The sequence below is a fragment of the Neomonachus schauinslandi genome, chromosome 10 (genome assembly GCF_002201575.2).
Source record: "Neomonachus schauinslandi chromosome 10, ASM220157v2, whole genome shotgun sequence".
Classification (NCBI taxonomy): domain Eukaryota; kingdom Metazoa; phylum Chordata; class Mammalia; order Carnivora; family Phocidae; genus Neomonachus; species Neomonachus schauinslandi.
In genome coordinates, this window is record NC_058412.1 from 57734431 (window position 1) to 57748997 (window position 14567).

Sequence of the window (14567 nt, forward strand, 5' to 3'; positions counted from 1 at the left end):
TACATGTCTTTCTCTGATTGACTTATTTCGCTCAGCATAATACCCTCCAGTTCCATCCACGTTGTTGCAAATGGCAAGATTTCATTCCTTTTGATGGCTGCATAACATTCCATTGTATATATATACCACATCTTCTTTATCCATTCATCTGTCGATGGACATCTTGGCTCTTTCCACAGTTTGGCTATTGTGGACATTGCTGCTATAAACATCGGGGTGCACGTACCCCTTCGAATCCCTACATTTGTATCTTTGGGGTAAATACCCAGTAGTGCAATTGCTGGATCATACAGTAGCTCTATTTTCAACTTTTTGAGGAACCTCCATACTGTTTTCCAGAGTGGCTGCACCAGCTTGCATTCCCACCAACAGTGTAGGAGGGTTCCTCTTTCTCTGCATCCCCGCCAACATCTGTCATTTCCTGACTTGTTAATTTTAGCCATTCTGACTGGTGTGAGGTGGTATCTCATTGAGGTTTTGATTTGGATTTCCCTGATGCCAAGCGATGTTGAGCACTTTTTCATGTGTCTGTTGGCCATTTGGATGTCTTCTTTGGAGAAATGTCTGTTCATGTCTTTGCCCATTTCTTGATTGGATCATTTGTTCTTTGGGTGTTGAGTTTGGTAGGTTCTTTATAGATTTTGGATGCCAGCCCTTTATCTGATATGTCATTTGCAAATATCTTGTCCCATTCTGTTGGCTGTCTTTTGGTTTTGTTGACTGTTTCTTTTGCTGTGCAAAAGCTTTTTATCTTGATGAAATCCCAATAGTTCATTTTTGCCCTTGCTTCCCTTGCCTTTGGCGATGTTTCTAGGAAGAAGTTGCTGCAGCTGAAGTCAAAGAGGTTGCTGCCTGTGTTCTCCTTTAGGATGTTGATGGACTCCTGTCTCACATTTAGGTCTTTCAACCATTTTGAGTCTATTTTTGTGTGTGGTGTAAGGAAATGGTCCAGTTTCATTCTTCTGCATGTGGCTATCCAGTTTTCCCAACACCATTTGTTGAAGAGACTGTCTTTTTTCCATTGGACATTCTTTCCTGCTTTGTCAAATATTAGTTGACCATAGAGTTGAGGGTCCATTTCTGGGCTCTCTATTCTGTTCCATTGTTCTATGTGTCTGTTTTTGTGCCAGTACCATACTGTCTTGATGATGACAGCTTTGTAATAGAGCTGGAAGTCCGGAATTGTGATGCCACCAGCTTTGCTTTTCTTTTTCAACATTCCTCTGGCTATTCGGGATCTTTTCTGGTTCCATATAAATTTTAGGATTACTTGTTCCATTTCTTTGAAAAAAGTTAATGGTATTTCGATAGGGATTGCATTAAATGTGTAGATTGCTCTAGGTAGCATTGACATCTTCACAATATTTGTTCTTCCAATCCATGAGCATGGAACGTTTTTCCATTTCTTTGTGTCTTCCTCAATTTCTTTCATGAGTATTTTGTAGTTTTCTGAGTACAGATCCTTTGCCTCTTTGGTTAGATTTATTCCTAGGTATCTTATGGTTTTGGGTGCAATTGTAAATGGGATCGACTCCTTAATTTCTCTTTCTTCTGTCTTGTTGTTGGTGTATAGGAATGCCACTGATTTCTGTGCATTGATTTTATATTCTGCCAATTTACTGAATTCCTATATGAGTTCTAGCAGTTTTGGGGTGGAGTGTTTTGGGTTTTCTACATAAAGTATATCATCTGCAAAGAGTGAGAGTTTGACTTCTTCTTTGCCGATTTGGATGCCTTTGATTTCTTTTCATTGTCTGATGGCTAGGACTTCTAATAATATGTTGAATAGCAGTGGTGATAGTGGACATTCCTGCTGTGTTCCTGACCTTAGGGGGAAAGCTCTCAGTTTTGTTTCTGATCGGAGGTAGAAAGCATTTAGTTTTTTCACTATAAGTTTTATGTTATTAGGTTGAGGAAGTCCCCCTCCATTCCTCGTTGCCTGAGATCCATTATGTTGAGTGGATATTGAATTTTTTTCAGATGCTTTTTTTGCATCAGTTGAAATGATTATATGTTTTTTCTGGTTATATGGTGAATTATTGATTAGTTTCCAGATGTTTCAGTGGCCTTGCATTTGTGGGATAAATCTCTCTTGTTCATGATATATGATCTTTTTAATATATTGCTGGACTTGGTAATATTTTGTTAAGGTTTTTGTATCTGTTTATGGGAGATATTGGTCTGTAGTTTTCTTTTTCTTTTCCTGTAATTTTGCTGTCATTTTTGATATCAGTGTAATGCTAACATCATGAAATGAGTTGACAAGTGCTCCCTCTTATATTGTAAGTTGTGGAGAGTTGATATTATTTCTTCTTTTGATGTTTGAGAAAATTCACCAATGAAGGCATCCGGGCATGCAGGTTTTGTGTGTGTGTGTGTGTGCACATGCATGCATGTATATGTGTGTAAAGGTTCTTTAACTATGAATTCAAATTTAAATAGCACAGAGTCAAATTATTTATTCCTTCTTGAAAGAGTTTGGATCTTTGAGAGTTTGGATCTTTCAAAGAATCCATTTCATTTAAATTATATTTATTTGTATTTGTATTGTATTGTATTGTATTTATTTGTATAAAGTTATTCATATTAATCACTATTATTTTTTAATGTCTGTAGTTATATAGTCTTCATTCTTAATTGTGGTAAGTTGTGTCTGCTCTCCTTTTTATCAATTTAGGCAGATGTTGGTCAATTTTACTGATCATTTCAAAGAACCAGCTGTTAATTTCATTGGCTATTATTTATTTTCTGTTTCTTATTTTTATCATTTCCATCCTTCTATTTACTTTAGGTGTAATTTGCTCTTCTTTCCTTCGGTTCTTAACGTAGAAGCTTGGATTGTTGATTTTAGATCTTTCTTCTTTTCTAATTAAAACATTTAATGCTAGAAATTTCCCTGTAAGTACTGCTATAGGTACATCTGACAAATTTCAATGTTATATTTTTATTTTTATTCATTTCAAAATATTTTTTAATTTATTCTGTGATTTCTTCTCCATTTTTATTTATCTTTTTAGTAATCTCTACCCCCAACATGGGGCTGGAACTCACAACCCTGAGATCAAGAGTTGTATGCTCTACTGACTAAGCCAGGCAGGTGCCCCGTGATTTCTTCTTTAAATCATACTTTGTTTACTTGTTTATTTACAATTTTATTGATCCGAGAGAGAGAGAGATCACAAGTAGGGTGAGGGACAGAGTGGGAGAGAAAGGGACAAGCAGACTTCCTGCTGAGTAGGGAGCCCAATGTGGGGCTCCATTGCAGGACCCTGAGATCATGACCTGAAACCTGAGCCAAAGTCAGATTCTTAACCAACTGAGCCACCCAGGCAGCCCTAAATCATAATTTTTTTTAAAAGAATGTTGATTAATTTCTAAATGTTTGGAGATTTTCCAGACATCTTTCTGTATTGATATCTAATTTAATTCTCTTGTGGTCAGGGAACCTACTCTGTATGATTTCAAAGCAAGTAAATTTATTGAGGCTTTTTTATCCCCCTGAATATGTCCCATCTTGGCTGACAGTCTATGTACATGTAAAAAGAATGTGTATTTTGCTGTTGTTGGGTGAAATATTTTATAAATGTCAGGTCAGATTCATTGATAGTGTTTTTCAAGTATTTTCTATTTTTGCTGATTTTGTTTACCTGTTCTCTCAATTAGTGAGAGAGAAATGCTGAAATCTCCAATTATAATTGTGGTTTTGACTTTTTCTTCTTTTAGTTCTATCTCTTTGCTTTGTTATTTCAGAACTCTGTTATTAGGTACATTTAAGATTGTTATGATTTTTCATGAATTTTCAACTATTATAAAGGTATGGAATTTTAGTTTAATTCATTTTTATTTCAGCATTTTTAAAAGTCTTGCTGTCATCTTTTGGCTTGCATGATTTCAGAAGCAAACTTTGCAATTTTTCATATCTTTGTATGTGTGTCCTTTTCTTTGGAACAATTATTTATAAATACAAATATTTATTATAAATAAATATAAATAAAATATATTATAAATAAATAAATATAAGTAAAATATATTATAAATATATATAAAATAAATACAAATAAAGAACAATTTGATTGTTCCTTCTCTTGCTAGAAGTATTGCTTAGGGTATAGATGGAGTCAACAGATTTCAGATATTTTTGGTTTCCTGTAAAGTTCCTACACATTAATATCTACTGCCAAGGAACCACCCTGATTTATGAGGGCTTCCAGTGCTTGACTGCAGGCTCATGAAGGCTTTTGGATAGTACCATTCATTGATTCTACCAACACAAAAAGAATAGTGAGGTTTTATTGCTTAGTATAGTCAGGGCAATTTCCCAGAGTCCCTTTCAAGTTGAATTCTGTCATTTTGATGTGACTTGAAGTTAATATGAAGAATTTTGGCATCTTTGTTATGAACTAATGTACTTTTTAAAATCCTAAAACCTATAACTATTGCAGTTAAATGATGATGATGATAGTAATAAAAAGAATTGCAGTAATATTTTGTATACTTTACAGCTTACAAATCATTTCACATACATTTTCTCATTTAGCTTTATGATTATTTGTATTGAGAAGTTTTTAAAGACTCACTCTAATCAGTAAACATTGGCTGAAGAAAAAAGATTTTATAGCCAGCCATTTTTGAAATATTAGGGGGAAAAAAAAAACTGCTCAAAAGCCCTAATACTTACTGTCATTTAATTACACAGAAATTCTTAGTTTCAAATGAGATCAAGCATATATAAAAAATGATAAAATAAAATTAGAACAAAATGACCCACTTTTTTTTGTAGTTTTGTTCCTCTAAGATTAGAAGTGGATTTTCTTTCATTTTAAGAGGGTAAACAAATGTGTTTATATTATACCAAGAATATTTCAAAGTAAATATTAGTTGTGAAGGGCATCACTAGCAGGATTAATACTGATCATTTCTTACTTCAATAGAAAAGAATAGTCTTGGGGCGCCTGGGTGGCTCAGTCATTAAGCGTCTACCTGTGGCTCAGGTCATGATCCCAGGGTCCTGGGATCGAGCCCCACATCAGGCTCCCTGCTCTGTGGGAAGCCTGCTTCCCCCTCTCCACTCCCCCTGCTTGTGTTCCCTCTCTTGCTATGTCTCTCTCTCTGTCAAATAAATAAATAAAATCTTTAAAAACAAAACAAAACAAAAAAGAATAGTCTTTAAATGCCAATTTAAGATAAATTGATATGTGGTATCTATGAAAAAATTATGAATGGAGAGTACCCATTAATAAAACAGACTTAAAAGTATTTATATAGTTACATTTATCATGGGTATTTGTATTTACTCACACCCACACCAAAGTATGTGGCGCTGACAACTAGAAACAACTTAGAACTGATGAAGCTGGTCAATAAGAATTGTGTTCACATCAAAAACCTGTCTTTAAATCTATACCACAGGGGCCCAACAACTGATGAGAAAAATAGAGTTAGCTATTGTGGTCTCCCTAAACATTCTTCTCATGTTTATGCATTTTTAGTGTAAGCAGTTTGATTATGTGGAGTGTAAATTAATTAATGCTGAATGATAGGCATGAGATAGATGGAGGTGGTTGGTAGCTGGTATTTAAAATGAAGATTTAACCACAGAATCACTATTGGCCTTGCCAATCCCACATTTTTAGCACTTATGCAAGAAATGATTACTGTTTTTTTTCCTTTATGGAGGTATTAACTCTGTTTTTGTTAGTCTATTTTTTATTTTTAAAACAATCACTTGTTTTACTTTTTTTGTGACAGGTATCTTCACACGAGGACAGCTGGGCCTGACAGATACCATTTTCCATCACATTCACTGTGATGAGATCTATGAGGCAATAAACATCCTGAGCAGTATGAACTGGGACACTCTGGGTCACCAGTGCTTTATCAGCATGAGTGCCATTGTAAACCATCTTCTTAGACAAAAACTCACTCCAGAGAGAGAAGGTCAGCATGAAATATATTTCATAAATGGATTTTGTATATATATGAAGTACATTTTATTGAGTCAGTTATCTTTTGAGGATTTCTTTGAGTTATGTTATTGGAGATTGAAAGACAAAAATGTTAATGCCCTATTAAAACTGACAAGATCAGATATCAAATAATTATATGGTACTTTAGAGTATTTGTCAATATAAAGAGTAACATTTTTGTACGTATCTATGTTGGAACTCACAATGCAGTCATTGTACATTTCAGTCTAAGTTCATGTGTGGAATATGCTCAAATTTCAAACTTTAATCAAGAATTTCATGTACTCTTGGGGTGTCTGGGTGGCTCAGTTTGTTAAATGTCTGACTCTTGATTTCAGCTCAGGTCATGATCTCAGGGTGGTGAGATGGAGCCTGGTGTTGGGCTCCACACTGAGTGCGGAGTCTGCTTGTCCCTCTGTCTCCCCCTCTACTCCTTCCCCTGCACATGCACACACACTCTCTCTCAAGTACATAAATAAATAAATCTTAAAAAAAAAAAAAGAATTACATGTATTCTCTAGGGTCTGGTATACAAAGGGCCCCAAACAAAAGTCCTTATTCTTCCTTCACTTTATTCATAAATATTTTTCTCTCCCATCCCAAGTCTTTTGTCCAGAGAATAGTCCTTACCACTGATTTTGTGTGTGTGTGTGTCTTTGTGTGTGTGTATGTGAGAGAGAGAGAGAGAGAGATTGAGAATTGTAGCTCAGCCAGCTGCTCTTTGTTTTCATTCTAACTGGTAGTTCTGATACCCCTCTGCCTGCTTGATTTCTCTACTTTCCCTCAGCAAGTCATTCTGCCCATAGGATCTCAGATAAGACACTGTTTTGTCTCTCTCTCTTTTTTTTTTAAGTAAGCTGTACACCCAACATGGGGCTTGAACTCATGACCCTGTGATCAAGAGTTGCATGCTCTACCAACTGGAGCCAGCCAGGCACCCCTCAGATAGGATACTGTTTAAAAAAAGGGGGCGGGAATAATGTGCCACATAAAATAATGAAAATCATTTTTATATTTGTTAATTATCCAGTATATGTTATTTTTATTGTAAGTTATTTACTTAATGTAAAATGCACCTAAATGTTCTTGCACTTGTATCTTTATTTCAAATCTTTGCAAGAATCATTGACATTAATGATAAGTCCTAGCCAATGAGAAACTTTCCCTAGGTAATTTACAAGATAGAGAAAACAGGAAATATGTCAAAAGGTCTTTGCTGGAGAGCTTTTTTTCCTACTATTTTCTTTGAAAGTTTATAGATTTTCTTACTCCATTTTATTTATTTATTTTTTATTTTATTTTTTTAAAGATTTTATTTATTTATTTGACAGAGAGAGACACAGTGAGAGAGGGAACACAAGCAGGGGGAGTGGGAGAGGGAGAAGCAGGCTCCCTGCTGAGCAGGGAGCCCGGTGTGGGGCTCGATCCCAGGACCCTGGGATCATGACCTGAGCTGAAGGCAGACGCTTAACCGACTGAGCCACCCAGGCGCCCCATTCTTACTCTATTTTATTACATTTCCAAAGTAAACATGGTGTTTAGATAAAATTCTATACATAACTTTCACTGTAGTCATTTTAGAGGGCATGTTCCTTCAGGAAGTTCACATCATGGGACTTGTACCAACTCATAGGAGGCCCGCAATAAATATTTATTTAATGTTAATTGAATGTGCTTTTTGGAGGTAGTCCAATCCATCTATGGAGGGTCCAGTATTTCTACAGTGAGAAAATGCCTAGCACAGACAGTGCTTGGCCTACTGTAGGTACTCAAAGAATATTAGTTAAAAAGAGTATAACTTCAAAATGTTAGATATTACTGTAATATGTCTGCCTACAGAGTTATCTCAAGTATTTATTTCTTATATTGATACACTCTCAAGCTTAGGTACATAGTAGGAAAAAAAAGGCAGAGTCCATAAAGAAAGCCTGTTATGGTATACACAATCTATACAAGAGATCCTAAATTTACAGTTGGAGAATCGTAGAGAAGATAAAATACTGTCACTCAGGACACTGAGAAATTGCTAGCACCTTGGTGAATTTGTGTTGTAAGAAAGATTATTAGGGAATTCACAAATGGGCATTATCAGATTCTTGCTTTAATAAAAGATATTTTCAAGGAACCATTTTGGGAAGATAGGGAAATAAAAAGCTTGTATGATACCACGCTATTAAAACACTTGCATGATACTGGGTTATCAGAATATGTACATTTTAAGTAGGTGTATGTGTTATTCCCCAAGTAACTATAAAATACATATCTAAAACATCAGAATTCTTCTCTTTTGGGATTTATTCTATCTGAATCTAACAAATTTGACATGGTAATTCGTTTTCCTTTTATTAGTGGAACCCAGTGAGCTCTTTTATTTGTGGCTGTGTTGTGGTTATCTTTGAGATCTTCATTTCTGCCTTAAACATCAAGCTGGGCTATCTAATGAATTTGTAACTGTGCTGGGAGTTATGAGTATTCCATGTAGGCTCGAACATTTCAGAAGTACATGCTGTCAAGAAAACAAGCAATGGCAAGAGGATCTGGCTTGTTTTCACAATAGCATTGCTGTATTCAATTTTAATCTAAATTGACTGCTGCTTTGAAAGAAAATACCCCTAAAGTTCATCTTACTTTACTGTCTAGATTTGAGATTTAAAAAAAAAAGAAATTACTAACAACTTAGCCAAGTCCATAGCAATTACTCTGATGAGGTATTTAATACTTTCAAACCTAAATATGCCTAAAACTAAAGAGTTTTGCTAAATAAGGAATTGTTTATTCAATCCAGCGCTGGTAGCATAAAAATCAATGGAGTCTTACTGTGAACTGTAGTGTTCTCATACAACTCTCACCATTACTGTAATTATATAACTTCTAGGTATTTCTGGGAGAAAACACAACCCCAAAGGCATGGCTTGGTAAAATCATGAAGCAGGCAAAATGTGCCTTTTTCTCCCAATCTCTAGCCCTCTGGTTTATCAAAACTTGCTCTCCAATCCTTTTTACCTAGGAAGGTGTCAGTTGACCAAGAGGGGATTAGCATGTCATCCCTCCCAGGGGTATTAGCTTTCACACTTGGACAAAACCACAATCTTGTTTTTTAGGATGAGATTTAGGGAAGGTATGGGGACTTTCACTGTTTCTTTAAAATTATCTTAGAAAGGTATTATTACTCCAATAGGGCTATTTTCATTTGTATTATTTCAAAAACACTTCTACTATTTATTTCAATTCCCAATGTAAAAGTTTGTTTTCTCCTTTCAGTTAGAGTAAATGTTGAGCACACTGTGAGTTGATTTTACTGGAAATACTAGTTCAAACTGTGTTACTTTGATGAGTCACTGTTTTAATTATCCATTTGTGGTGAGAGGTTGGTTCATTATGGATTTCTTCAGTTTTGACAGCTTTTTGTTGCTCAGAGTCATTGTCAGCTTTGCCTCAAGTGAAAGTTTATACACAGGTTTGTTTTTGTACCAGCTGTCATATTTTAATTTTATCTTTCCTGCAACAAGCTCACATTTCATCCAAGTTTGCAAAACCTGACTGACTGCAAACATGAGTATTCTGTTGTAATTGAAGGAGTTTCACTTGTTTTAGTGCTGCTATGTTTGAATTCCACAGCACAGCTTGAGGCAAGCCTTGGAACCTTTTATGCTCCAACAAGACCACTCCTGGATACAACTATATTGGAATATAGAGACGAAATCAGCAAATATGCAAGAAGATTCTTCCATCACTTGCTCAGGTGAACAATATCTTGGAATTGATAAGTGTCAGAGTAATTACCTATTTAATGAGTCATTTTCTTTAATTAGAATATTTCATAATATGGCTGTTTTCTAATAGTCCATTTCCTAAGGAAAAAAAAAAACAAATCTTGATATTCTTTATTTAATTTGTTCTTGTTTTCCTTTTAAGGAATATATTTGAATATTGTTTAGGGCTTTTACATCATCAGTACATTTGAATATAACTTCCCCTTTAATATGAAAGCAAACAATACTATGTAAAGTCAATTTTTGGGGGGTAAAGTCAGTTTTAAAGTATTAACTTAATTGTGCTCTTAGCACTAGAGAAATGTTTTAGTTTTAATTGAAGCTAAAAATATGAATGTGCTATAAAGCTCTGAGACAGTCATTGGTTTGCTTTACTTTCAGAATTATTGTAGAAAGATTTGTCCATTGTCCTCTCATATAATGTGGCAAGTTCCTAGTCTCACTGTGCCTCATTTTCTCTGCTTTAAATGGGTATAATATATTTCTTTAATCTTAGGGATTATATGAAAAATTAGATAATAATGTCAAGAAATCACTCTGAGTAAAAGACTATAGAAGTTGAAGGGCAAGTACATATAGCATATTCCATATACATAAAGTTCAAAAAATGGATGGATGGGTGGAAGGAAGGAAGGTGAATGGATGGAAATAGATGATGGCTAGATAGCTTAGGGATACATATAAATGTGTCAATGCTATAAATAAAAGCAAGGAAGTGATTAGCACAAAATTTAGGGTAGTGTAGGGTGAGTTAAGAGAAATATGATAGGAATAGGCACATGGGAGCTTCCAAGGTATTAGTAATGTTCCATTTTTTAAGATGAGAGGGAATTGTATCAGGGTCCATTAAAATTATTATTCTTTTAATTGAATATACATGTTGTATACTTTTATATATGATGTGTTTTATAACAAGAAGTAATAGAATTACCAACTTCATGTACCAAAAGGAAGTATTCGGTCTAGTTGAATGTAGAGTTTTGATTTCATTTATAATCTGATATAGTTCTTTTTAACTCTTTCAAGCAATTTCATGTATAGTCTCTCCTTTTTTTCTCAGAACAACTCTGTAAGAGGGTATTATCATTTGACAAATAAATAAACTATTAAGTGGCACTTTAATCTTTACCCAACAGGGAAACCTTTGGAAAACAGTCTTTTTAGAAACTAAGAAATGTTAATATATTGCTTGAATTACAATCTGTGATTGAATCTTGCCTTTTTATCTGAATGACTTTAGCATATTTCAAGAAACTCTTCATACTGAATGAGGCATTTTTCTACATATGCCAAAAATATTGGGGCTGGTGTCACATTTATTTGGATGTAGGGCTTTGTTCTTTGCTCTGACTATATTTTGTTTTCCTTGTTTCTGGGGAAAACTAATGAATTCACCTCCTGCCTGAAGAGCCCCAAAAGATTAATTTGAATGAAACAGATGTTTTGGAGGCATATTCTTGGTGGCCTCGCTGTCTGGCTTCTCTGACTTTATGCAGTGATTTAGTTGTGCATGAGCCTTGCATTTCATAATGCTGGGCCCTAGGATGCTCATATCCTACTGATGTTCACACATTCTACTAATGTGCAATTTTTTGTTCATTAATTTTTTCCTCAAATGCAGTATACTTTCTAATTATTTTTTGGAATGTGTTTTGATGAGGTGACTATTATTGTTGTTGTTGTCATTATTATTAGACTTTAGCTTTTCTGTGTGGTTATACCTGAAATTGAATGTTTTTCCTTGGGGTGTACTGTGTTTTTCACGTTTTCTTTTTTGCATGCTTTGCAATTATTTCAGTTATAATGAGTGTTTATTAGTTCTTTTGACAGTAGGCCATGTATAACATTATGAAAAAAGAAGAGTAAGTTTAGAAGAAATTAAATGAAATAGCTTAAATTGGAATTATTTTTTTGTTTAATCTGCTGCCAAGAAGTTCTCCTACTTAGGGAAAGAGGAGCAGGCCAAATACTTTTTTGTATTTGCAGAGTGCTAGAATTGCATTACAACCCACACCTGGTCTAGCCAGTATAATACTCTAAAAAAGTTATTAGATAATGGAATAAGTCCTAAACAGTAAAGACCATCATAAAGAATTTTAAATTAAAGATGAAGAAAAGAGCACCATGCGGAGTAGGGATGTACCTAAGGTCACTAATTGGTAAAGCTGAGGACTGAGGTTGCCTGAGTCCAGATTAGGCTCTTTTGATAAGGAATAAAATATTACACTGATTTTAATTTCATACAGCATATAAAGTGTGAGGTCATAGTATGAGTTTGTGATAATTGACATTTATGTGGGTTATTAAAATATTTTTGCATATAATTTTGTTTTTATCTTGACATTAGAGGAAGACCACGGATCTTTTTGTCTTTTCTTAAGTTATCTTGACAGCCTTCCTCCAAATCCAAATGAATCTAAACTTTAAAACTTATTTCTCATGTCCTTTCTTGACACCTTTTTGTATGTGTTCAAAGTGATAAATTTTCATAAAGAAATGCTTCCTATAAATGTAAATCATGCTCCTAACATTGAAGATAGAAAGCAGAGGTACAATATTGATATGATAGCTAAATAAAATGTTTACTGTAGTAAAATTTTAAATAGATGATGCAGTCTAATTCATAAAATCATTAAGCTGGAAGACATCTATCTATAGAAGGTGTCTAAAAAAAAATTCAGTGTGTTTTCCTTTACTCTCATATTCACACTTCTGAAACCAGATAGGCGGGAGTTTTTTTCCCCACACAAACCGATTCTCTGACACCTGCTAGATGTCCTACAATTCAATTCAGTTCTGACACTAGCCAGAGTTAGCACAGACCCCACATATAAAAGGATCAGTCCCACAGTCCCAGTATCCCTACTTCAGCTGCCATTTGTAAGTAGTAAGTCCCCAGGTTACCCACAACTTCTGTCCAGCTTGGCTGCAAATTGGAGTTTCCTGCTACCCCTTCCTTCCTCAGGTTCACAGAACCCAGGAGAGCAGTTTACTTACTATTGCTGGTATTTTAAAGGATGTTTTAAAGAATACAAGTGAACAGCCAGATGAAGAGATGCATAGGGCAAGTTATATGGGAGAGGATGTGAAGCCTCTTTCCCTTTCCAGGAATGCCACCCTCCCAGCACCTCCACATGTTCACCAAGTTTGGAAGCTCTTTCAACCCAGTCCTTTTGGATATTTATGCAGGCTTCATTATATAGGCATGATTGATTAAATAATTGGCCATTGGTAATAATTCAACCTCCAACCCCTCTCCCCAGCCCCAGGTGTGGGGGTGGGACTGAAATTTCCAATCTTCTAATTGTGTGCTTGATTCCACTGACAACAGCCCCCAGCCTAGGGGCTTTCACAAAGTCTTCTCTGTAATATAAACTCAGATGGGCTGAAAGGGACTTGTTATGAATAACAAAAGATTTTCCTTTCGGTTAGGAAATTCTAAGGATTTTAGGGCCTCTGTGCTAGGAATGGGACACAGACCAAATATATATTTCTTATTATAAATCACAATATCACAGTAGGTAAATTCAACTGTCTAAGCTAAGTTCAGAAGTTGGTTGTTCATTTCTCTGTCCTCAGGAAATTGAATAGTCCTCCAGAACTACTGAATAGGAAAGTGTTAACAAGTAAGAGCTTTTCATTATAAGTAAATAGAAACTGTAATAGGAACTCCTAGATATTGATGAAATAAAAGGGCAAACATTTCAAGTAAATGTGCCACATATGAAGCTTATTTTACTAACATGGAAATATAAAGGATTAAAATTAATTTTTTCGACTTAACTTCCCCTCTTAACTATAAGACTACTGTTTTTTGACTCAAATGGTATTAGGTGATTATGGCACAGAGTCATGCTTTTCAATTCTTATAAAATAGTAAGCACAATGTTGGGAAAGGGAGCTTTATTGCTTAGAACTAAAAATACCAAGTGAAATATTTGAGGCAGAATTTACTAATGTCTGCATTTTCCTTTGCACTGCAACAAAAAGTAAGATGAATTGATAGAAAGGGAGATGGGTGGATATGTGATAAAACAATATTATAAAATGATGATAGAATCTAGGTGGTAAATACATTCTTTCAACTTTCCTAGATGTTTGAAAATTTTTATGGTAAGGTGTTGAAGGGAAATATACATTATATTGGAGTCAATATTTATACTTAGAGTTCAGGGGAAAAAAGGTAGTGTTTTGGAAATTATTCTTAGCTTTTGGAATGGTTCTTAACTTATGCAATAAATATATATGACAGGCAAAAAGAAATCATTTGTGACTAAAAAAGTTGTTAACCAATTTGATTTCTAAATGGCTTTTTCAGTTACATTTTTCACTAATGGAGCATACACAGTAAGTAAAACCATTATATGAAATCAATTCAAAGAATATGAATACTAAAACAGTTACCTAAGGATATTTAGGGAACAAGACAGAATATTTGCCGGGAAAAACTTCCTGGTCAGATCATCTAAAAATGCTGGATAATATATTTAAAATATTTGCTTAAAGCAAGGTTGAGCTGGCAGGAAACGAAGGGAAACACTCAGGTTGAAATGACAAGGATGCTTGATTCTACAAGTAAGCAAACTCTAAGTTTGCCTTGAGGGCACGTGCTGGCACCTGGCTGGGAGGAACTTGGTTTACAAAGGCTTTATACTTAAGAGTATAGGAGACAAAAAGCCTAGGGCTCAAGCAGAGTGGGAGATTGGATCCAAAATCCCCACATCAATCTAGTACCATTGAAGGGTAGCATCCTCTCTGAACTATAAGGAAGGAAGGTATGAATGGCAAGAAGGAATGGTGGGCCAAAAAGAATATTAAACTTGTGGGA

General features: G+C 34.8%; 1 protein-coding gene across 1 annotated transcript in view; it reads left to right on the top strand.

Annotated features, from left to right (window-relative positions):
- LOC110588787 (WD repeat containing planar cell polarity effector) overlaps window positions 1-14567 on the top strand; it is a 341481-nt gene that overhangs the window by 71772 nt on the left and 255142 nt on the right. The window contains exons 10-11 of the mRNA XM_021699173.1: window positions 5749-5937; window positions 9585-9708. Of these exons, the coding sequence (XP_021554848.1) occupies window positions 5749-5937; window positions 9585-9708 (313 nt within the window). The remainder of the gene's footprint in view (window positions 1-5748; window positions 5938-9584; window positions 9709-14567) is intronic.